General features: G+C 40.6%; 1 protein-coding gene across 4 annotated transcripts in view; it reads right to left on the bottom strand.

The window, feature by feature from the left end:
* The window catches only part of RBM27 (RNA binding motif protein 27), a 75,129-nt gene extending 65,910 nt beyond the window's left edge, over positions 1-9,219 (bottom strand). For 3 of the 4 annotated variants that reach the window (XM_030320781.1, XM_030320774.1, XM_030320790.1), the window contains exon 1: positions 8,972-9,197. In XM_030320781.1, the coding sequence (XP_030176641.1) occupies positions 8,972-9,030 (59 nt within the window). In that variant the 5' untranslated portion in view covers positions 9,031-9,197. Of the gene's footprint in view, positions 1-8,971 lie in introns of all 4 variants that reach the window. The other variant, XM_030320764.2, reaches the window with a different exon arrangement.
* Between the last annotated feature and the right edge of the window lie 14,478 nt (positions 9,220-23,697).

Below are 23,697 nucleotides of genomic sequence, written 5' to 3'. Positions count from 1 at the left end.
TCTATATTTTCTATAATAATGCTTTTATTTTTACTTTGCAAGAAAAAAAAAAAACCTAAATAAAACACCAAAATGTCTGACCCTGAGATCTGTGTTCAGATTATTCCGTTGATAAAACAACACTGGAAAAACAAGTAAAGGGGGCACCCAGTTGGCTCAGTTGGTGAAGCATGCGACTCTCAATCTCAGGGTTGTCAAATTCGAGCCTCATGTTGGGTGTAGAGATTACTTAAAAATATAATGTTAAGGGTGCCTGGGTGGCTCCATCAATTGAGTGTCCCAACTCTTGTTTTTGGCTCAGGTCATAATCTCACACTATGGTCCTAAGATCGAGCCCAAGTGGGGCTCTGCACTGGTCATGGAGCCTACTTGGGATTCCCTCTCACTCTCCTTCTGCCTCTGCCCCTCCCCAGCTTGTACACACACTCTTCTCTCTCTCTCAAAATAAATGAATATTTAAAAATAAAATAAAATAAAATCTAAGGCACCTGGCTGGCTCAGTTAGTTAAGCATCCAAGTCTTGATTTCAGCTCAGGTCATAATCTCTGTCATGAGTTCAGGCCCTACCTCTGAGTCCAGGCTAGGCAAGGAGACTGAGCTTGCTTGGGATTCTCTCTCTCTCTCTGCCCCCTCCCTTATCTCTTTTTATTAAAAAAAAAAAAAAAAAAAATAAGAAGAAGAAAAGAAAAGGAAGTAAAACTTGAACTGACTTTATTAAAAGAGTTAATGTGGGGCGCCTGGGTGGCTCAGTTGGTTAAGCGTCCAACTTCAGCTCAGGTCATGATCTCATGGTTTGTGAGTTTAAGTCCCACGTCGGGCTCTGTGCTGACAGCTCAGAGCCTACAGCCTGCTCCGAAATCCGTGTGTCACTCCCTCTCTCTCTGCCCTTCCCCTGCTCCTGCTCTGTCTCTCTCTCTCTCTCAAAAATAAACATTAAAGGGGCGCCTGGGTGGCGCAGTCGGTTAAGCGTCCGACTTCAGCCAGGTCACGATCTCGCGGTCCGTGAGTTCGAGCCCCGCGTCGGGCTCTGGGCTGATGGCTCGGAGCCTGGAGCCTGCTTCCGATTCTGTGTCTCCCTCTCTCTCTGCCCCTCCCCCATTCATGCTCTGTCTCTCTCTGTCCCAAAAATAAATAAACGTTGAAAAAAAAAAAAAAAATTTAAAAAAATAAAAAAAAAAAAAAAAAACATTAAAAAAAAAATTTTTTTAAAGAGTTAATATGAATAACATTAAGTTGTAAGAACCTGTTAACACATATTAAAAAGAAATAATGGCACTTCTACTTCTTTTCGAATGAAAGCTTTCATCTTCCCCTTAATTAATTAGAGGCTTTCATGAATGGAAGAAAATACCTAGATTTACCTTGGAGAAAAAATATATATATATACCTGTCAGCTGCAAACAGTGTTTTGATATTCAGACTATGGCTTACAAATCAATAGTCACCAGCTAAGTATACCCTAAAAATTAGGCTATTAAAAAAATATGGGGCACCTGGGTGGCTTAGTCAGTCAAGCGTCTGACTTTGGCTGAGGTCATGATCTTGCAGTCCCTGAGTTCCAGTCCCGCATTGGGCTCTGTGCTGACAGATTGGAGCCTGGAGCCTGCTTCAGATTTTGTCTCTCTCTCTCTCCTTGCCCCTCCCCTCCACACGCACATTCTCTCTCTCAAAAAATAATAAACATTTAAAAAAATTTTTTTAAATAGTACTTTTCAAAATTGTCAACCAATGTGTACATATACATATGTGTAAGGACACTGATTCATTTAAACATTTACTGAACGTTTACTAAGTACCAAGCATCTTGCTTGGTAATGGAATTAGTCTAATCTAAGAAAGACAGACCTTGCCTTGCAGTCTAGTGGCCAAGGGCTGAAAATGAAAACAAATAATTACAGTACAAAATAACAAATGGTTAAAAAACATTTTCACAACAAAGTAAGCAATAACCCTATCAGAGGATGAGACAAGACAGTGATAAGAAACAGAGGGCTATAAGAGCAACTTCTGGCTTCTAGCCTATAGCAATTGGGCCAAGAAAAAAGTCAGACATATTTAGGAGGCAAACCAAAGGACATAAGAACAAGTATGTCCTTAAACTTAGTGTATTTGCCAAGGGGTGCCTGGGTGGCTCAGTTGGTTAAGCGTCTGGCTTCAGCTCAGGTCATGATCTTGTGGGTTGTAGGTTCGAGCCCCATGTCGGGCTCTCTACTGACAGCTCAGAGCCTGGAGCCTGCTTCGGAGTCTGTGTCTTTCCCTCTATCTCTGTCCCTCCCCTACTTGTGCTCTTGTTCTCTCTCTCTCAAAAATAAATAAACACTCAAAAATTTTTTGTAGGGTGCCTAGGTGGCTCAGTTGGTTAAGTGTCCAGCTTTGTTCAGGTCATGGTCTCATGGTCCATGAGTTCAAGCCTCACATCAGGTTCTGTGATGACAGCTTGGAGCCTAGAGCCTGTTTCAGAATCTGTATCACCCTCTCTCTCTCTGCCCCTCCCCTGCTCATGCTCTGTCTCTCTCTCAAAAATAAATAAAAACATTAAAAAAATTGGGGGGGGGCGGAAACTTGCCAAGAAGTCTTCTGGTCAAAATAAGTCCTTTTCTGTGAAATAGTTAAGGGTCAGTCTCCTTAAACGAGTCCAATGACAGCACTTTAGAGGCAGTATAATTCCTTGAGGCCACTAAGCACATTATCAGAACTTCTCAATCTTTTAAGAACATACCTTCAAAATACTCATTTCACCCTAGTAGTTTATTTATGTAAGGTCAGGTGTCATAGCTACTAGGTGATGATTTTTCCTCCTATTTGAGCAGCTGAAGACATTACTAATCAGAACTTAATGTGATAAGATTGCAAATCTATGGTGGCATGTAAAACTCTATAGAGTTCAAAGTATACTCCCTCCTTGAATACTGAACCAATACAGTGATCTGTCTATGAAGCTTACTGCTGCCTTTTCCATCATACTCCAAGATGACAACATATTCAATCTCCTAGTGCACTAAAAAAGATGTTGCTATGGGCTGAAGTCACAGAAGCTACACATCAAAGTCACAGCTTTCACCAATTCCCGGTCCTACCTACAGGCCCGCAGTGAGACTCTAGCTGCTCTCTAGTAAGTAGCAGTAATGCTTAACAATATTAAGTAAAATATTTTTGCAAAAAGAGTTTAACATATTTTAATATTTCAAAAACCACAAAATTACATTTATATTTAATGATTCTAAGGTACACAGGCACTTTTTATAGTCTACACATTAATATTCATACCATATTTGAAAGATAGGTAGATGGCTAATATTATTAACTGTTTAGAGAAAATTTAAAGAATTTCTCCAAAGTCACACAGTAAATCAGAGATAGATACAGAACTAGAAACTAAATGCCCTGATTCACATAATGGTGTTTACTACAATAGATAGATGCAACTGTACAAAAAAGTATTACAAACCCCATCACTCATTTTAAAACATATACCAAGGAGGGCGCCTGGATGGCTCAGTCAGTTAAGCGTCCAACTTCGGCTCAGGTCATGATCTCACAGTTCATGAGTTCGAGCACCATTGTTAGGCTCTGTGCTAACAGCTCAAAGCCTGGAGGCTGCTTCAGATTCTGTCTCTCCCTCTCTCTCTGCCCCTCCCCCGCTCTCACTGTCTCTCTTTCTCAAAACAGACATTGGGAAAAAAAAGTTTCAAACATATACCAAGGGGACTCCTGGGTGGCTCAGATGGTTAAGCATCTGACTCTTGGTTTTGGCTCAGGTGATGATCTCACAGGTTTGTGAGTTCGAGCCCCACATCAGGCTCCACACTGAGCCTGCTTGGGATATTCTCTCTCACAATAAGTAAACTTTAAAAAATAAAAATAAAGAAAAAAATAAAACACATACCAAGACAGATTTTTATAGTAAGCTAAACAAACAGCTTTGAATTACGTTTATATATATAATATATATATATATATATATATATATATTATATATAATGTAAATAACTTAAAACACTTAAAGACTTTTAGGGGAGGTGTCTGGGCGGCTAAGTCAGTTGAGTGTCCAACTCTTGATTTCCGCTCAGGTCTTGATCCCAGGGTTGTGGGTTGGAGCCCTACATTTGGCTCCCTACTGAGCATGGAGCCTGCTTAATAGTCTCTCTCTCCCTGGCTTGTACTCTTTCTCTCAAATAAAAATAAATACATAAAGACATTTTCAGGTAGAAATGCATGTTCGTTATTAAAAAATGCTTGCCTGGTGGTACCCAGATGGCTCGGTGGATTGAGTGTCTGACTCTTGATTTGAGTTCATGAGTTCAAGCCCTGAGTGGGGGCTCTGCGCTGGCAACGTGGAGATTGCTTGGGATTTTCTCTCTTCCCCTTTCTCTGCCCCTCCCCCACTTGCTCTCTACCTATCTCTCAAAATAAATAAATATATTTTTTAATTTTTTTAATGTTTATTTATTCTTTAGAGACATAGAGACAGAGTACTAGCAGGACAGAGACAGAGACAAAGGGAGACACAATCTGAAGCAGGCTCCAGGCTCTGAGCATGGGACTTGAACACACAAGATCATGACCTGAGCCCAAGTAGAACACTTAACTGACTGAAACCACCCAGGCATCCCAAAAAATAAATATTTTCTTAAAAAGAAAAATGCTTGCCTGAACTTTTTTTTTTTATGTATTTATTTTTGAGAGAGCACTAGCACAAGCAGGGGAAAGGCAGAGACAGAGAGAGGGAGAGAGAGAATCCCAAGAAAAGCTCTACTGCCTGAACTTTTTCTAAACTTGTAACTTCATCAGTTTTTAATTTATCCCTTGGATTTTAGTTAGACTTTACTCTTAAAGGGCCCACCTACTGAAAATGAGACGTTATTTCTAATAGAAACCATGACATCTCCCAATTGTACATAATCCCTACATAGTCTCTCTGACATCTAGGATATTTTGAAAGTGAGCAAAGATAAAGACCTTATACAAGGGGCGCCTGGGTGTCTCAATCAGTTGAATGTTCAACTCTTGATTTCAGCTCAGTTAAGGAGCTTCTGCTATTGAGCCCCGCATCCAGCTCTGTGCTGACAGCAAGGAGCCTGCTTGAGATTCTCTCTCTCCCCACCCCCACCTCCAGATCGTGCTCTCTCTCAAAACAAATAAATAAACTTAGAAAAAAAAAAAAAGACCTCAAACAAGACTTGTGAATTCAGTCTGTTCATGTAGCAGTAGGAAAAGAGATATAAATTTCTTGACTGAGATGGTTTCACTCCCTTGACTGCACTGCCAGTGAAAATGGTACTAGGTTTTCCAAGCCAGTTAAGGAGTCATTTCTTCCAGGCACTGTCCTTTTGTCTTTCCTCTAGTAAAAGTAATTGACATGGGGCACCTGGGTGGCTCAGTCGGTTAAGCGTCCAACTTCGGCTCACGTCATGATCTGGGCTAATAGCTCAGAGCCTGGAGCCTGGTTCAGATTCTGTGTCTCCCCCTCTCTCTGCCCCTCCCATGCTCATGCTCTGTCTCTGTCTCTCAATAATAAGTAAACGTTAAAAAATAATTTTTTAAAGTAAAAGATAGGTCCCCAATCTACAAAAGAAGTGGAAGGTAACAGATAAGCTCTAGCATATGATATTTCTAATTTGTCTATAAGAAATAATTAAATGTAAAATGCCTTGGTTTAGAAATACCCCATTACATGCAACACAACATACTTAAAAGCCCCTAAAAATTAAAATCTTTTATAAATTTACTTAACCATAAACTAAGCTAAGAAAACACAATAGAAGATCATGTGCATGGACACAGTATGATTCCAACATATCCACTTCAACTCCATTATCTGAAACCCTAACAACTGCTCTGAAACGCTAGGTCATAACAACATGCCAATCCGCCATAAAAATTTTCTACAATCTGTAATACGCAAAAAGTAAATTACCAAATACAACCCATTTTAGCATATCATTTATTATATTTTAGGATGTCTAAAAAAAAATCCCATGACAACTAATGAAAATACAGGGGCGCCTGGGTGGCGCAGTCGGTTAAGCGTCCGACTTCAGCCAGGTCACGATCTCGCGGTCCGGGAGTTCGAGCCCCGCGTCAGGCTCTGGGCTGACGGCTCAGAGCCTGGAGCCTATTTCGGATTCTGTGTCTCCCTCTCTCTCTGCCCCTCCCCCGTTCATGCTCTGTCTCTCTCTGTCCCAAAAATAAATAAACGCTGAAAAAAAAAAATTTAAAAAAAAAAAAAAAAGAAAATACATATATCTGCATTTATTCCTTTCCTTTTTGCATTTGCTGTCTCTTATTAACGCTTCCATCTGAAACCATACTTCTATGAGTTAAAATTTAGTATTTTTTAATTTGTACTTCTAGGAAAGCCTGAGTAGTGATTTTGGCTCTTTTTAGCCCCAAAAAAGTAACAATTTTTTAATAATTAAAAAAGCATTTTGGGTGTTTTCAGTTGAACATGTAAGTAAAAACAAATGGGGAAACTAAAATAATCACTTTCAAAGATAATTTTTACCCATAAAAATTACAGAATACCTATAAACTTATTAGTATAAAAAGCCAAGGGAAAAAACACAATTAGGTTTAAGTTTGTACCCGAACTAAATTTTCACATTAAAGAAAAAACAAAAAACAAAAACAGGGGCGCCTGGGTGCCTCAGTCGGTTAAGCAACCAACTTCAGCCCAAGTCATGATCTCACAATCTGTGAGTTCGAGCCCAGCGTCAGCTCTGTACTGTCAGTTCACAGCCTAGAGCCTGCTTCAGATTCTGTGTCTCCCTCTCTCTCTGCCCCTCCCCCGCTCACTCTCTGTCTCTCAAAAAATGAATAAACGTTAAAAAAAATTGTTTAAAACAAAAACAAAAACCACTACCCAGAATAAAACATTTTAGGGAGGACTAAAAAAAAAAAGGCAATTAACATTAAAGTAACATTAAAACTAGTCACCTTCTACCAAAGACATATACATGTAATTCTTATAGAATCTCTACCTACAAACAAAATCAGAGCCTATATGAGCCAAAACTGTCACACACGCACACAAGGTTTTTTTTTTGATGTCAAATAACATGAAGGTAAACAATTTTTTAAACATGATCTTTTTTTCAGCCTTTTCCATATATGGTCAATTTCACTAAATCTATTTCATTTATGTTCTACCTTCATCACAATACATCTCCATCTCTGTGCTCCCAAACTTTACTGCAGAAAAAGACAGCAGACTCAAGACACCCATACTCTTCTACAAAACTTTCAAGTAGATCAACACTAATATAAAACCCAGAAGCCCTTAGTGTACTTTCATTCACACCTGTACTCTCACATACTCCTCATCCTCAGAATGTAAAAAGCATGTCAGACACCAAAATTCTAATGCTGCCTCCTTCGCCCATCCTACCTTCATAAGGCTGACACAGTGGACTAAAGATGACTCTCTTCTTAGGTGTTCACATCCAAGAAATCAAAGTAGCAAAACAACAACAAAGTTATTTAACAAGATTTCTCAGGAGGACCAGGACATAAACTGGGAAGTAGCTGTCTCCCAACAGCCCCAGCTTTACCACACCTCCACGCCTCCCAAACTACCTCTTATTTACACTTCTGAAAAACTCAATGTTTCCACTAAAATGGTCTAATCTAATGAATCCTATAGCCTGCCCATCTCTTCCTCTACCCCTTTTCTTTCACCAGCAAGTCCTACCTCTAACAGGAGAATAAGCACTAGAAATTAGGAGGGGGCAGGAAATGATCCCTTCCCTTCTCTTTCCAAGCCTTCTTTCCCAAGAGAGTTCGATATAATCTCTCTCCAACTCTCCCTTCAGCATTCCTTCTCTTCCCTCTCTGGGATGTTTCAGAAACTACCTATATCCCATTATCTCAAATAAACTCACCACAATCCTAAACTCTTAAAATGGTTACAAAACAAAACAAAAAGCTGGTACCTCTGCTCTCTCTCTCAAGTGTCCCAGTAATTCCATAACTAATACTACCCAAATATTTTTCAAAAACAAGCCCTTCTGATTCTTCAGCCCGTCAACAATAATCCTACACCCCAATATCCTCAGTTGCCCTCACAATCCTTCAACAATATTTACAAAACTCGTAGTCTTTCTTCTACCCCTTTTATTGCTCCTATGGCTGTACCTAAAAATCCCTACATGTTGCAGGTATACCCCCTTTCAACTACTCCTCCAGTAATATTAAAGACCAGGGTAGCCCTTTCAACCCTCAAACTTTAAAATCTCAGTATTTTCTAACCCTTAATGGTATTTAAAAGTTATTAGTTCTCCTAGTACTAACAACTCCCAGATAATATTTTAAAATCCCTTCATATCCTTGTTATCCTATTTAACAGCTTTCCAGTAATTCCCAAAAACACTTGAATGCTCACATATCCCTTTCAACTACCTCATGTTTCTCAAATCCTTCAAAATTCTTGAACCCTTAGAGCTCATCAATAATCGCTATAAAACCCTCAGTATCCCTACTATTCCTTTCTGTCTTCATGTTTTTAAAAGGCCCTCGATACTCTGCTTCTGGATCTTTTAACCTCGTACTAATATTGTTAATAAAGCCCTCGACATGCTGCTACACCCTTAATATTCACATTCAAAAATCCCTCGATAGCCTTGCGATCTACCGCTGTTCTCAAAGAGTAAAATTTTAAATTCCCTCACTATTCCTGCTACCCCTTCCAACATCCCAATATTTATATTTAAAAAGCCCTCGCTGTCCTTGCCGCCCCCCACCCCCACCCTCCGGTCGCACAGCCACACCGCCTCTACGCCCCTGCCTCTCGCCGCCCCCCCCCGCCACCGCCCCCCCCCACAATGGTGATAGTACTACAGAGAAGACGTCGCCGGGACCTCCGGACCGCGGCCCCTCCGCTCCGCCCTCCCCCACGCCGCCTCCCCTCCCCCCACGCCCCCGCGGGCCCCCAACGCCCACGTTCGCCGGCCCTGGCCCAGCCTGGCTCACTCACATCGGCTCCAGTAACTTGGCCAGCCAGGACTTGAGGGCATCCACATCCTCTATGAGCATGGTGCAGGGAAGGCGGGCTCGGCCGCCGGTCTTGTTCAGGCCTGCCGCGGGTCTCCCCTCGCCGCTTCCTCACCCTCTCTTCACAGCTCCCGGTGCCCCAGCCCACCGGGCATCTTAGGAGACTTCAACCTACTCCCCCGGCCGGGGCCTAACAGGAACTAACCCAAGAGCCCTCACTCAACCTAGCTTGACGGCTCAGGAGGGCAGGGGATAGCGTCAGGTGGCGGGCGCAAAAACCAATAGAAATAAGAGGGCCGTGCGCGCAGAGCCAATGAAAAAGCTCGCTCGCCCCGCCGGCAGGCCGTACCCAGCTAAGGAGGAGGGATATAGCAAGGTAGGTGGAGAGCTTACGTGAACTCCTGGTGCAAGATGGTATCTTGGAGAAGGTGCTGTGAGTCTTAAAGGGGCCGCGGCGCCTTTTTGACCACGCCGTCGCCCGCCGCGCAATACCGGTGTCTGCTACTGGGAGTGCCTGGGGGAACCCGGCAAGCCCCTCAGCCTGGTTCCTTCCTCTCGTTTTTTCCTGGAAACACACTTGTGTCCCGAAATGACTCAGCTGTAGTAAATCTGCAACACAACGTGCAATACGTTCACGTTCGACACATTGCACAGAATGCAAAATTTTACTTTTTTTTTCCTTGCACAATCATTTTGCTCAGCACTCATGCTTGTATTTTTCGCCGCTATGCTTAAGTTACGCAGAATGTTTCTGACAACCATTCCTTGGACTCCAGTAATCGTCATTTTTAAAACGTGGCGCACAGTTGTAAAAGGCTGAGGCCATTTCAGTTTTACCAGTATTTTTAATACATGCTTTATTTAGGAAAAAAAAGATTCTAATCTTTTTTTAAATTCTCTGTTCACTGGATATCTAAAATTCAGTAGGATTTTTTTTATTTTTATTTTTTTGCAGGGAGAATTTTGGTCAGCAAAAAAGTTTTTAAAAATAAATTTTTTTTTAAATCGAAATTACCAAAATAGGCAACTTAGTTTGTATTGGATAAAAAAATTCCTTATGAAGTTTTGAAATTACTAGCTTGGCACTGGTCTTAGAATGCTTACGCAACAACAAATACTGAGCACCTGCTCTATGCTAGCACTGTGTAAGGCACCAGGATTCCAATGGTTAGCAAAACAGTCTCTCAGAAAGCTGAACGGTTTGTGGGATTGTGCAATATAATAATATTTTGAAAAATACCTGATGAGCACAAACCTCATATAAAAGAGATGGGTCAGTCCAAAATAAGCAAGTATACTTATCGACATAGAGCAGAAAAAAGCAAACTTTTTCTTAAAAGGACTAGATACTAAATATCCCTTGTTTTGTGGGCCATATGGTTTCTGGCAACTACTCAATTCTGCCCTCTTGGCATGAAACTGACCATAGGTAATACATAAACAAATGATTATGACTATGTCCGAATAAAACATACTCAATTTTAGATGATTTTCAAATGTCACAACATACTTTCTTGATTTTCTAAAAAACCATTTAAAAGTGGAAAAGCCATTGTTACCTTACAGATATACAGAAGAGCCAAGAGCCAACAGGGTTTGGCTTACTGGCCCTTACATAGAGTAATAAAAGCAAAATGCACTTAGAAATCATCTAACGAACCCCCTTCCCTGACACCTTCTCCTTAACTTTGCAAATAAGGATAAAAGGCCAGAGACTGAGTGGTTTATTGAGAATCACACATATCTGTAGATGGAGCAGAATTTGCATCTGGATCTTCTTACAGCAAGTCCAGAGTTTTCTCATATCCAACTGTTGCCTCTTCTTCCCTCTCTCCTCCCCTTCTTTATGCTTATCCACAGGTTTCCTTCACTTTTCTTCCTAGTACATAGATGAAGTATTATCCAAAAATGACAGAAAAAAAATTTTGAAGTGTAAAAGTGATATGATTAGGCCTAAGGCTAGGAAAGAACCTGATAGTGTGATAGAAATTTAACAGGAATTGCTTTCATCACACAACTTTGAAAAGTTATATCCATTTATATGGATCCAGCCTTTTGGGAGCTCACATTCTGGTAGGCTAACAGTCAGGTATTGTAAATAATCATCTGTAGCCACGGTTGTTGACTGCATACTCTATGCTGGCTCTGTGCTAAATATTTCCATGTGTTATTGCTTCCCATCTTCACAGTATCCCTATATAGTAAACACTATTCACAGATGAGAAAATTGAATCCCAGAAAGATGATGAAACTAATGAATGGAAAGACCCCGTCTTGACCATGTGTATTTGACCACAAAGCCCACACCTATAACCTTCACTTAAATATCTCACTAGCAAACACTGAAATATTCACCATGTGGTTCATTCAAAATTCATTCAACAAATATGTATTGAGCCCTTTACCACCATTAGGCACTGTTCTTGGGATAATAGAGAGCAAGACTAATATTACATAAACGTTTTTTCCTTAGTTAAGGTGGATGCTAAAATGGATACTTAACAAAGACTGACTTTTCTCTCAGTTTTATCTTCACAGGAGGAGAAAGAGATGCCAATTTATCTAAGAAATATTATTGATATAAGACATTGAAAAGAAAGTGACTACAGGAAGAATACACGTGTAAACCATCCTTATTCAAATCAAGTTTGCTTTCTTCGCTTGAGGGTAACTGGGCCTCAACCAGGAAGAACTGTTAACTATGCAATTTCACATAAGTGTTGACAGAGGGAGATGGGCCTTCCATAATCAGAGTAGATTTGTCCACAATTTTTTTTTGTCTTATTCCCTATCCTGTGGTTAAGTGCTGTCCCAGATGTATGATAACAGAGGTTGAGAGTAATTTTTCAGATTTAAATTTCTGTGAAATTTACAATCATGATATTTCCCTTAAATGCAATCAGACAAAGCTTTGGTAGAATTTCAAACAAGGAAGTTCATAGTTACAGACAGACTCTCTCATTTCTATACATTTATGGTGATCATCTGATTAAACAACACACCCATCAAAATATCAGCGCCTCCTGAGTCTGGATCCCCATTTGCAGTCCATCTGGCTCAGAGAAAAGTCCCTTCAATAAAAGTCACTTGGGGGCACCTGGCTGGCTCAGTAGGTGGAGCATGCAACTCTTGATCTTGGGGTCATAAGTTTGAGCCCCACGTTGTTCAGGTTGTAGAACCTACCTAAAAGTAAGTAAGTAAGTAAGTAAATAAATAAATAAATAAATAAATAAACAAATATCATTTGAATCTTGTTTATGCAAAGGCAAAGGTAGTTAGCAGAAAAATAGCAAGTCAATTGGAATTGTCTCTCTTCATTATGGAAATGTAGATTTGTTTTCTTAGGAAAACTATGTTATAAGGGTTTTTTTAAAAAGTTCTGTCACACTGCATAGCTATAAGAATGGCTAATATAAATGGCAAAATGGTACAACCACTCTGAGAAACAGTTTGGTATTTTCTCTAAACACGAATGCAGCTACCATATGGCCCAACAATTATACTCCTGAGAATTGATCCCAGAGAAATCAAAACATGTTCATGGACGAAAACCTGCATACAAGTACTTATAGCAGTTTTGTTTATAATAGCCCAAAACTGGAATCAGCATCAGATAGCCTTAAATATGTGAATGGTTAAACACATTATAATACATACGTACCATCATGGAATGCTACTCAGCCACAGAAAGGAAGGAACTATAGATATGGGCAACAATTTGGATGAATTAGGCTGAGTGAAGAAAAAGAGCCAATCCTCAAAGGTTATATATTGGATGGTTCCATTTACATAACATTTTGAAAATAACATAATTTTAGGAGCAGAGGACAGAGATGAGGGTGTGGAGGTAAAGTTGGTGTGGTTCTTAAACATGAGGGATCCCTGTGGTGTTGGAAGTGTTCGGTATCTTGACTATGGGGGTAGACACAGAGGTGATAACATTGTATAGAATCAAGTTTATATGTGGGGCACCTGGGTGGCTCAGTTGGTTGAGCATCTGACTCTTGATTTCGACTCAGGTCATGATTTCATGGTTCATGAGTTTGAGCCCCACATCAGGTTCTGCACTGTCAGAGCCTCCCTCCCTCCCTTCCTCTCTCTCTCTCTCTCTCTCCCTCAAAAGTAAATAAATAAACATTAAAAAAAAAAGAAGAATCTAATTTATATGTGTATGCCCATGTAGACATGTATAATGAATAAGCATAAAACTTGTGTTGATGTAAATATTCTGATTGTGATATTATACTATGGTTTTGCAAATATTACCTTTGGGGAAAATTGGGAAGTGTGCAAAAGTTCTATTATTTCCTACATCTGTATATCACTCTACAAGTATCTCAATTTAAAAACAGTTGCTTTTAAGGGTGGCTGAATGGCTTAGTCAGTTAAGTGACCGAATCTTGACTTTGGCTCAGGTCAGGATCTCACGGTTCGTGGATTCAAGCCCCACGTTGGGCTCTGTGCTGACAGTGCATAGCCTGCTTGGGATTCTCTCTCTCTCCCTCTCTCTCTGTCTCTCCTCAGCTTGTGCTTTCTCTCCCTCCCTCCCTCCCTCTCCCTCTCTATCTCTCTCTCTCAAAATAAATAAACTTAAAAAAAAAAAAAAAGATTCTCTCTCTGCCTCTCTCCCAGCTCATGTGCACGCTCTCACTCTCTGTCACTCTTTCTCTCTAAAATTAAAAAAAAAAAAAGTTTAAAAGAGCTTTGCTAGAAAAAATAAAATAAAAATAAAACCATGGGCCTGGATAAGATCATCTAAGAAGTAACTATATCTCGAAAGGCCACTAGGGCATTCCCCTATTTAGAAGGAAAGTGAGTTATTCAGTAAAATAAACGGAGAAGGCATCGCCATGAGGCAGCAAAACAAAGAAGAAATTTGTCTCAGGAAAGATGGAGTTTTCAACTGTGTCATATGTATAGTTCTTGGGTCAAGTAAGATGAGGATACAGAATTGACCACTGAATTTGGCAGCGCGGAAATCACTGATGACCTACACAGTTCCATGGAGGGGAGAGAATAAACACCTGACTGGAGCAGATTCAGGAGAGGAATTAGAGACAGGAAGACAGTTCTCTTGAGACTTTTACTCTAAAGGGGAGTAGAGCAATGAAGGTACTGGAAGGCATTGTGGAATAGAGAAAACAGAGTCAGCTTGCACGGTGTTCTGTTTTTCTTTCTCTTGTTTGTCTGCTTTGCATTAGGTGAGATGGTATGTATGAATTCAGAGGAGCATGATGTAATGGAGAAAGAAAATCTGAGGATGTGAGAGGTGAGGTGAACAACTGTAACAAAAAAATCTCTTAGGAAAAAAAATGGGATTTAGTGTACAAATATTGTGTAGGTCTTTTTTTTAATTCAGCTTATTTATTTATTTTGAGAGAAAGAGAGAGAGAGCACTATCAGGGGAGAAACAGAAAGAGAGGGAGAGAGAGAGAATCCAAAACAGGGTTCGCACTGTCAGTGCAGAGCCAGCAGTGGGGCTGGAACTCACGAAACTGTGAGGTCATGACCTGAGTCAAAGTCAAGAGTTGGACAGTTAACCTGACTGAGTCACCCAGGCGCCCCCATTGTATAGGTCTTTTTTTTTTTTTAATGTTTATTTAGAGAGAGAGAGAACTTGAGCAGAGTAGGGGCAGAGACAAGGAGACACAGAATCTGAAGCAGGTCCCAGGCTCTGAGCTGTCAGCACAGAACTCAATGCAGGGCTCGAACCCACGACCCATGAGATAATGACCTGAGCCCAAGTTGGACACTCAACCATCTGAGCAACCCAGGCGCCCTGTGTAGGTCTTAATAGGAGCTCTGATTGTGCTACATGGAGAAAAAAGTACATGTTGATAGAGGTATGGTGGTAGATGTAGTAAATGTAACTCACGGATGTTCTTTACTGATTGCTTCCATGTTTTTAGTGAATTAAGAAGAACTCAGAATTCAATTCAGAAGAATATGGGGGGGGGCATGCTGACTGTTTGAGAAGAGAGGAGTGAGGACAAAGCATCTTTGGCTTCTCAACCATTTCTTTCTTTTTTCTTTCCTTTTATTTTATTTATTTATTTTTTTTAATATATGAAATTTATTGTCAAATTGGTTTCCATACAACACCCAGTGCTCATCCCAAAAGGTGCCCTCCTCAATACCCATCACCCACCCTCCCCTCCCTCCCACCCCCCATCAACCCTCAGTTTGTTCTCAGTTTTTAACAAGTCTCTTATGCTTTGGCTCTCTCCCACTCTAACCTCTTTTTTTTTTTTTTTTCCCTTCCCCTCCCCCATGGGTTTCTGTTAAGTTTCTCAGGATCCACATAAGAGTGAAACCATATGGTATCTTTCTTTCTCTGTATGGCTTATTTCACTTAGCATCACACTCTCCAGTTCCATCCACGTTGCTACAAAAGGCCATATTTCACTCTTTTTTTTTTTTAATGTTTATTTTTGAGAGAGAGAGAGACAGAGACAGAAACAGAGAGCAAGTGGGGTGGGGGAGGGGGGACAGAGAGACAGGGAGACACAGAATCTGAAGCAGGCTCCAGGCTCTGAGCTGTTAGCACAGAGCCCAACATGGGGCTCGAACACAGGAACTGTGAGATCATAACCGAGCCGAAGTTGGACGCTTAACTGACTGAACCACCCAGGTGCCCTAGGTTTCTCAACCATTTCAAGCTCCTTCTCACCTCGGGGCTTTTCTGGTCCTTTTGCCCAGAAATCTTTTCCATACATATTTGTTTCACTGACCTTTTCTTGTCAGCTCAAATAGCCCTTCCTTAGGAAGGCCTCCCCTGACCATCTCATCTAAATTAACACCTTACTTCCCTCCTCTAGTTATTTTCTAGCATATAATTCTGTTTTATCTGCTTCATAGCATTTTTCACGGTCTGACATTTTTTTATTTATTCGTTTTTTCTACCTTGTCCTAACTAGAATATAATTTTTCATGAAGTCAAAGATTTTGTCCTCTTTGTTCCTTGGCACTGAAAACAAAACCTGACATGTAATAGATGCTCTGTAAATACTAATAAATGACTACTACAACATCAAAACAATATTACTACCTGAGTACTATTATCACCAACTTCCTGGCTCAGACAAGCCAAGTGATTTGGAACACAACAAATTTGGAATAGAGGAAATGGGGGGGGGGGGGGGGTCCATGATTCATGATTCAAAGCCAGGCTAACACTAGAGCTCACATTCTCAGACACTATATGGAAGAGCATATAAGGAAAGATACTGCCTTCTGGCTACCTAGATGTTGAGAGCCTGACCAATGTTTTAGAAAAAAGAAGAAGAAGGGAAGAAGAAGAAGAAGAAGAAGAAGAAGAAGAAGAAGAAGAAGAAGAAGAAGAAAGAAAAGAAAAGAAAAGAAAAGAAAAGAAAAGAAAAGAAAAGAGAAAAGAAAAAAGAAAAGAAAGAACCTGGGTAGCTTAGTCGGTTGGGCATCCAACTTTAGCTCAGGTCATGATCTCACGGTTCGTGAGTTCAAGCCCCACGTCCGGCTCTGTGCTGACAGCCAAGAGCCTGGAACCTGCTTCAGATTCTGTGTCTTCCTCTCTCTGCCCCTCCCCCACTCATGCTCTTTCCCTCTCTCTCTCAAAAATAAACCTTAAAAAAATCAAAAAAGAAAAAGAAGAGTAGGACTATGATTGTGCCATTAATTTATATAGTTTACAGTAGTCTAATTTCATTGATAGTGTAAAAATAGGGATCTTAAACATCGTAAATGCACAAAATAAATTTAAAAATATAGTCCTTAACACTGAAATCTCAGTAATATGTAATTACTTGTCTTTAGCTCTTTCTTTGCTTTTTCTCCTCCCTTTCTTTCTTCTTTTCCTCCTCCCTCCCTCCCTCCCTCCCTTCCTTCTTTCCTTCCTTCAGTTCCTTAAGGAACCCTAGGACTGCTTCACGATGGTGATGGTAATGGTGGTGATAACATGGATAAGTAGGCTATTTAGGAACTACAAGCAGTGTTTTGATGACTCAAGTGTCACGTTTCCCATATGAGCCTATGACATGGTTAGCAATGCTCTGTGGAATGTTGACAAGATAGCAGGCTGAAGCTTGTGGGTCCTAAGTCTGGAGTGGTGTAGCATGAGTGAACTGTTACTAATTCCTGAAAATCACAAGTATCACTGCTTGAAAAGAAATCTAATTTTTTGAGGAACCTCCACACTGTTTTCCACAGCGGCTGTACCAGTTTGCATTCCCACCAACAGTGCAAGAGGGTTCCCATTTCTCCATATCCTCACCAGCATCTATAGTCTCCTGATTTGTTCATTTTAGCCGCTCTGACTGGCGTGAGGTGATATCTGAGTGTGGTTTCGATTTGTATTTCCTTGATGAGGAGTGACGTTGAGCATCTTTTCATGTCCCTGTTGGCCATCTGGATGTCTTCTTGAGAAAAGTGTCTATTCATGTTTTCTGCCCATGTCTTCAGTGGATTATTTATTTTTTGGGTGTGGAGTTTGGTGAGCTCTTTATAGATTTTGGATACTAGCCCTTTGTCCGATATGTCATTTGCAAATATCTTTTCCAATTCCGTTGGTTGCCTTTTAGTTTTGTTGATTGTTTCCTTGGCAGTGCAGAAGGTTTTTATCTTCATGGGGTCCCAATAGTTCATTTTTGCTTTTAATCCCTTGCCTTTGGGGATGTGTCAAGTAAGAAATTGCTGCAGCTGAGGTCAGAGAGGTTTTTTCCTGCTTTCTCCTCTAGGATTTTGATGGTTTCCTGTCTCACATTCTGGTCCTTTATCCATTTTGAGTTTATTTTTGTGAATGGTGTGAGAAAGTGGTCTAGTTTCATCCTTCTGCATGTTGCTGTCCAGTTCTCCCAGCACCATTTGTTAAAGAGACTGTCTTTTTTCCATTGGATATTCTTTCCTGCTTTGTCAAAGATTAGTTGACCATACTTTTGTGGGTCTAATTCTGGAGTTTCTATTCTATTCCATAGGTCTATGTGTCTGTTTTGTGCCAATACCATGCTGTCTTGATGATGACAGCTTTGTAGTAGAGGCTAAAGTCTGGGATTGTGATGCCTCCTGCTTTGGTCTTCTTCTTCAAAATTACTTTTGCTAGATCTACCCTATGACCCAGAAAATAGCACTGCTAGGAACTTACCCAAGGGATACAGGAGTACTGATGCATAGGGGCACTTGTACCCCAATGTTTATAGCAGCACTCTCAACAATAGCCAAATTATGGAAAGAGCCTAAATGCCCATCAACTGATGAATGGATAAAGAAATTGTGGTTTATATACACAATGGAATACTATGTGGCAATGAGAAAGAATGAAATATGGCCTTTTGTAGCAACGTGGATGGAACTGGAGAGTGTGATGCTAAGTAAAATAAGTCATACAGAGAAACACAGGTACCATATGTTTTCACTCTTATGTGGATCCTGAGAAACTTAACAGAAGACTATGGGGGAGGGGAAGGAAAAAAAAAAAAGGTTAGAGAGGCAAGGAGCCAAAACATAAGAGGCTCTTAAAAACTGAGAACAAACTGAGGGTTGATGGGGGGTGGGTGATGGGTATTGAGGTACCAACAGGTATGAGCACTGGGTGTTGTTTGGAAACCAATTTGACAATAAATTTCATATTAAAAAAAAAGAAAAGAAAAGAAATCTAGGCAACAGAAATTTTAACAGAAAGCTTCTGTTGAGAAACAGAAAGTTTCTCACAATTTTAGTGTCCGAGAAGTGCAACTTCTCCGATTTCGTTACATTTGTCTAAACATCAAAGTGTCCCTAATTAACATGGCTACTTGTCCCTAGCTCATGTCAGTCTGATTTAGAATTTCCATTTATTAAATGACTATCTTAGTCCATTTGAGCTGCTCTAGCAAAATACCACAGATTGGGTGGCCTATAAACAACAAGTTTATTTCTCATAGTCTCTCATAGGAGACTAGAAGTAGGAGATCTGGGTGCCAGCATGGCTGGGTGAGGGCCCTCTTCTGGGTCCCACATTTCTCTTTGTTTACTTACAAGGAGGAAGGGTTTCTCTTTTTTGTTTTGTTTCATTTGGGTTCTCTTTTATGAAAACACTAATCTCATTCAAAAGGGCTCCATCCTGCTAACCTAAGCACTCCCCAAAAGCCCCACCTCTTAATACCATCAGATTGGGCATTGGGATTTCAACCTATGAATTTTAGGGGGGAAACAAACATTCAGACCATGACATTGATCAAACTGGCTTCCAGTATTCTCTTCCTTCCTTCCTCCTTCCCTTCCTTCCGTTTAGCTTAATATTTCTTGACATTCACTTAGTATGAACCAGGTATTGGGCTAATCACCTTGCTTGGTGTAGCTCATTTTATTCTCACAGCAAGCTCAACAAGTAGGTGATCCCAGTCCACATTTTACATACGGCGATCTAGAGTCCCAAGGTTGAAGGAACAGAGCTAGCATGGGACAGTCTCAATTTAGACCCAGGCACTTCAAAGCCTTTAAGCACAACCACCACACACACTCTTCCTTTCCTGCCCATTCAATGTCAAAGACTGCACACAGAGCAATCCCAGGATCAACTAAGCCCATAAGTCCTAGAAGGAGTCTTCCTTTTTCTCTTTATACTCATTGCTTGCATCATTACAAGCAAACAAACAAAACTGTTCACCATTCAGAAACCATGAAAGTAAAGATACAACATTAATGTTGGAGGGGCGCCTGAGTGGCTCAGTTGCTTAAGTGTCCGACAAGGCCCAGGTGAACCTGATCTCATGGTTTGTGGGTTCAAGTCCTGCGTCAGGCTCTGTGCTGACAGCTCAGAGCCTAGAACCTGCTTCAGATTCTATGTCTCCCTCTCTCTCTGCCTCTCCCCTGCTCATGCTCTGTCTCTCTCTCAAAAATAAATAAACATTGGGGCGCCTGGGTGGCTCAGTTGGTTAAGCGGCTGACTTCGGCTCATGTCATGATCTCGCGGTCCGTGAGTTTGAGCCCCGCGTCGGGCTCTGTGCTGACAGCTCAGAGCCTGGAGTCTGTTTCAGATTCTGTGTCTCCCTCTCTCTGACCCTCCCCTGTTCATGCTTTGTCTCTCCCTGTCTCAAAAATAAATAAAACGTTAAAAAAATTAAAAAAAATAAATCAATAAACATTAAAAAAAAGAAAAAGAAAAAAGAACATTTATTTAGGAAAAAGCCAATTTAAGTACAAAAGATGTTTAATAGGGTAGAGAACTGACAACCATGTTCTTTGAGAGCTGCATGCCCGTGAAACAGAAGTATCAAAAGAAGTGCCCTGGGGTGCCTTGGATGGCTCCGTCGGTTGGGCTCTTGATTTGGGACACTTTGATGTTTAGACAAATGGCCTGGCAACATGGAACCTGCTTGAGATTCTCTCTCTCCCTCTCTCTCTGCCCGTTCCCTGTTCACTCTCTCTCTCTCTCAAAAATAAATAAACTTTAAAAAAAAGTGCCCTTAATTCCTTCCTCTGACTCTGCCATCTCAAGATAGGGTAAATATGCATGAAAAACAAATACAAAGGGACTCAGAGACAAGCCAAGGCTAATTATAGCTTTATGGATCTAAATTGAGAAGTGGTGATTCAGTTGAGTTTAGTAGAGTGACTGATGGTGTGAGTTTAGGGGGGAAAAAAAACACAGGAAATGAGTTCTGTTGTGGAGTTTTAAAGAATGACCAGTATGGTCCGACAGTCGGAGAAGGTATAGCACAAAATTATATGGTGATAAGTAGCTCAGTGACATTAGGGAAGAAATTAAAATGGGGCACAGGTAAGCTTTTCTATTTTAATCAGGCTAATGCTTATAGACCAATTTTCCTAAAATAATAATAAAAATAGCTGACATCTTAAAGTTCTTACCCTTTGCCAGGCATATACATAAATATGTACATGTGGTTTATACGTGTATTATTATATGTATACATATTATTTCTTTAATCCTCATAGCAATCCTATGAGGTACTTACTTTTATGACCCTTTTATAACCACAAAGTGGTTAATTGAATTGCCTGAGGTCACCCAGCTGGTAAGTGATGAATTTGGTCAGTCTGATTCAGAGCCTGAGCTCTTATCCACTATGCTACCTTTCCAATTTCATCTGTCTAGAAAGGGTATTCCATATGGCATAGCAAAGAATCAACAATTCTCAATTAAAAAGTGATATTACTACAGTGTAACAAATTTCATTCTCCTAATATCTCTTGAATCTGTTTCTCTTTCTCTCCCTTGACTGCCACTGCCATAGTCCAAACCATCCTCACCTCTTACCTGGACAATCGCAATAGCCTCCTGCTTTTACCTTAGCTTTCTTCCAACCCTTCTTCAGAATGATCTTACAATACATAAATAGGACCGTGTCTCATGTCCTCACTTAAAACCCTTCCATGGGCTCCCATATCTCCACTTGTTTCAATGTTTTCCTCTTCCACTGGACTGCAAGCTCTGTGGTGGAGGCGACTGCTCCTGTCTTGTCCAAGTGTTGTTATCTCCAGCATCTAGCATAGTGACTTATACATAGTAAAAGCTAAATAAATCTTTGTTAAATGAATGGAATCTAAATGACCCTTTAAAAAATATATTAGTCATTTAAAGAGGAAACAGGCTAATAGGGGATAAGGGATGGGGGCATTTAATTAGGGGATAGGTTTTCCATAATTCTCATAAATTGTAATCACATAACAACTTGTTTATTCTCTTCTTCTCTGTCTTGTTCCCTGCTATATCCTAGCTCTATGTCAGGTTCACAGGAGGTAACCAATGAATATGTATTGTATGAATAATTTCAGTTACCAATGTGAATTGGAAGCTGATGAATCAAAGATGACAAATAGTACTGATAAGGACAGAACTGGAATTGGAACAGGAGACTATAACCATAGTTATGGGAGCTGTGGAGGATTAGGATTCTTTTTTCGTTTTAATTAAAATTCTTTTTGGACGTTTATTTATTTTTGAGACAGAGACAGAGTGTGAGTGGGGGAGGGGCAGCGAGAGAGGGAGACACAGAATCTGAAGCAGGTTCTAGCCTCTGAGCTGTCAGCACAGAGCCTGACGGGGTGGGGCTGGAACCCATGAACCGCACGATCATGACCTGAGTGGAAGTTGGACGCTTAACAGACTGAGCCACCCAGGAACTCAGGATAAGGATTCTTTTATTCATTCAATGAATATTTATAAGTCATCTATTATGCGCCAGATTCTGCTAGGCAGCCTCTGCTGTAAAGAGCTTACAGTCTAGTGATAAATAAATAGGCAATTAAATTCAAGGAGAGAACTTTCCTAAGGGAAGACAGGAAGAGTGTGCTTCAGGGAACATTTAGGAGGGGACATATAACCCAGACTTGGGTTGTCAGAAAGTAAATGTCTAAATTGTTAGTAGCTAAAGTAAGAGGGTATGGAAAGTGATGGAGAGGATTTGTATGGGAAAGCCCTGAGGTAGGAGAGCCCTGGTAGTTTCTCCTTAGCCTAAGGTTTCTGGTTAACTTTCTTCCATCCAACAGATTTTATTGAGTTCATACCATGTGCCAGGCATTGTTAGGCCATCATTAAATTTTTATTTCAAAAGTAGTTGTTGTGCTTTATTTTAAAAGCACACACACATATAATTTTAAATTCATTAATTTATTAAACTTCTTATTTAAAAAATGTTTCTTTCCCTTAGTCTTTTAGGAAGACACAATATTTAGCTGGGCACCCCTCTGACCCCAAAAGTGCTTTGCAGATGCTTTATGAATATTTACTGAATTAACAAATAAATGCATGTAAGAGTATCTAATCTGACTCCAGAAAGTAAAAGCCTTGCATGGTTGCTTGTCAGTACATCTTTCTTCCTATGATGGAAACGCTCCAAATCTCCACTGTCAGATGATATGGTAACCACTGGCCACACAGACTGCCAAGCACTCAAAAAGTGGCTAGTGCAATTGAATAACCAAATTTTAAACTTTTTTTTTTTTTTTTTTTTTTTTTTTTTTTTTTTTACTGTTTGTTTATTTTTGAGAGAGAGGGAGCAAGCATGAGCGGGGGAGGGGCAGAGAGTCCAGGCTCTGAGCTGTCAGCACAGAGCCCGTTCCTGGGGGCTCTGGGCTCCAACCTGACTCGAACCCACAAATGGCCGGATCATGACCTGAGCTGAAGTCAGAACCTGACCTGAACTGGGAACCTTAACCCTGAGCCACCCAGGCGCCCCTGAAGAACTGAATTTTAAATTTTACTGAATTTTATTTTAAACTTAAATAGCCACATGTGACGTGGCAGCCTTAGATGGTAGTACAGCTGAAATAATGCGCTTGGCACTGGAACCCGGTAGGTTACCGGCCTCACGCTTAAAAATAGAGATTGTTCATAAATGGCAATAAAACGTCTGAATTCTGGGCTGTTGAATGCCACAGACAGCACTAAATATCTGTGCACAATAGCAAGCCATAATTAGCACTTCAATCACTGAAGACTAATAAACCTTGCAACCTGGCATCCTGACAAGACACCTAACCCAGCGCCATGGGGGTGAAAAGGTTGAAGGCCAGGGAACTGGACCGTAGGCGCGTTCGCGGCAGTCTGAGACTTCGAACAGCCTCATGGACTTTGTAGTTCAACATGCCCCTGACATCACTACCGGTGTCACCACAGCGTGACCTAGAGGTTCAATTTCCGGTAGCCTGTTGCTCTATGGGAGTTGTAGTCAATAGGTGACTGCTAGACTTGGGCTCTAGTGGTCTGGAAACTACAATTCCCGGCGGGCTACGGAATGC

This window comes from Lynx canadensis, chromosome A1, assembly GCF_007474595.2.
Source record: "Lynx canadensis isolate LIC74 chromosome A1, mLynCan4.pri.v2, whole genome shotgun sequence".
Classification (NCBI taxonomy): Eukaryota; Metazoa; Chordata; class Mammalia; order Carnivora; family Felidae; genus Lynx; species Lynx canadensis.
The sequence above is the reverse complement of the archived record's forward strand: the minus strand, read 5'-3'. Positions and strand labels throughout refer to the sequence as shown.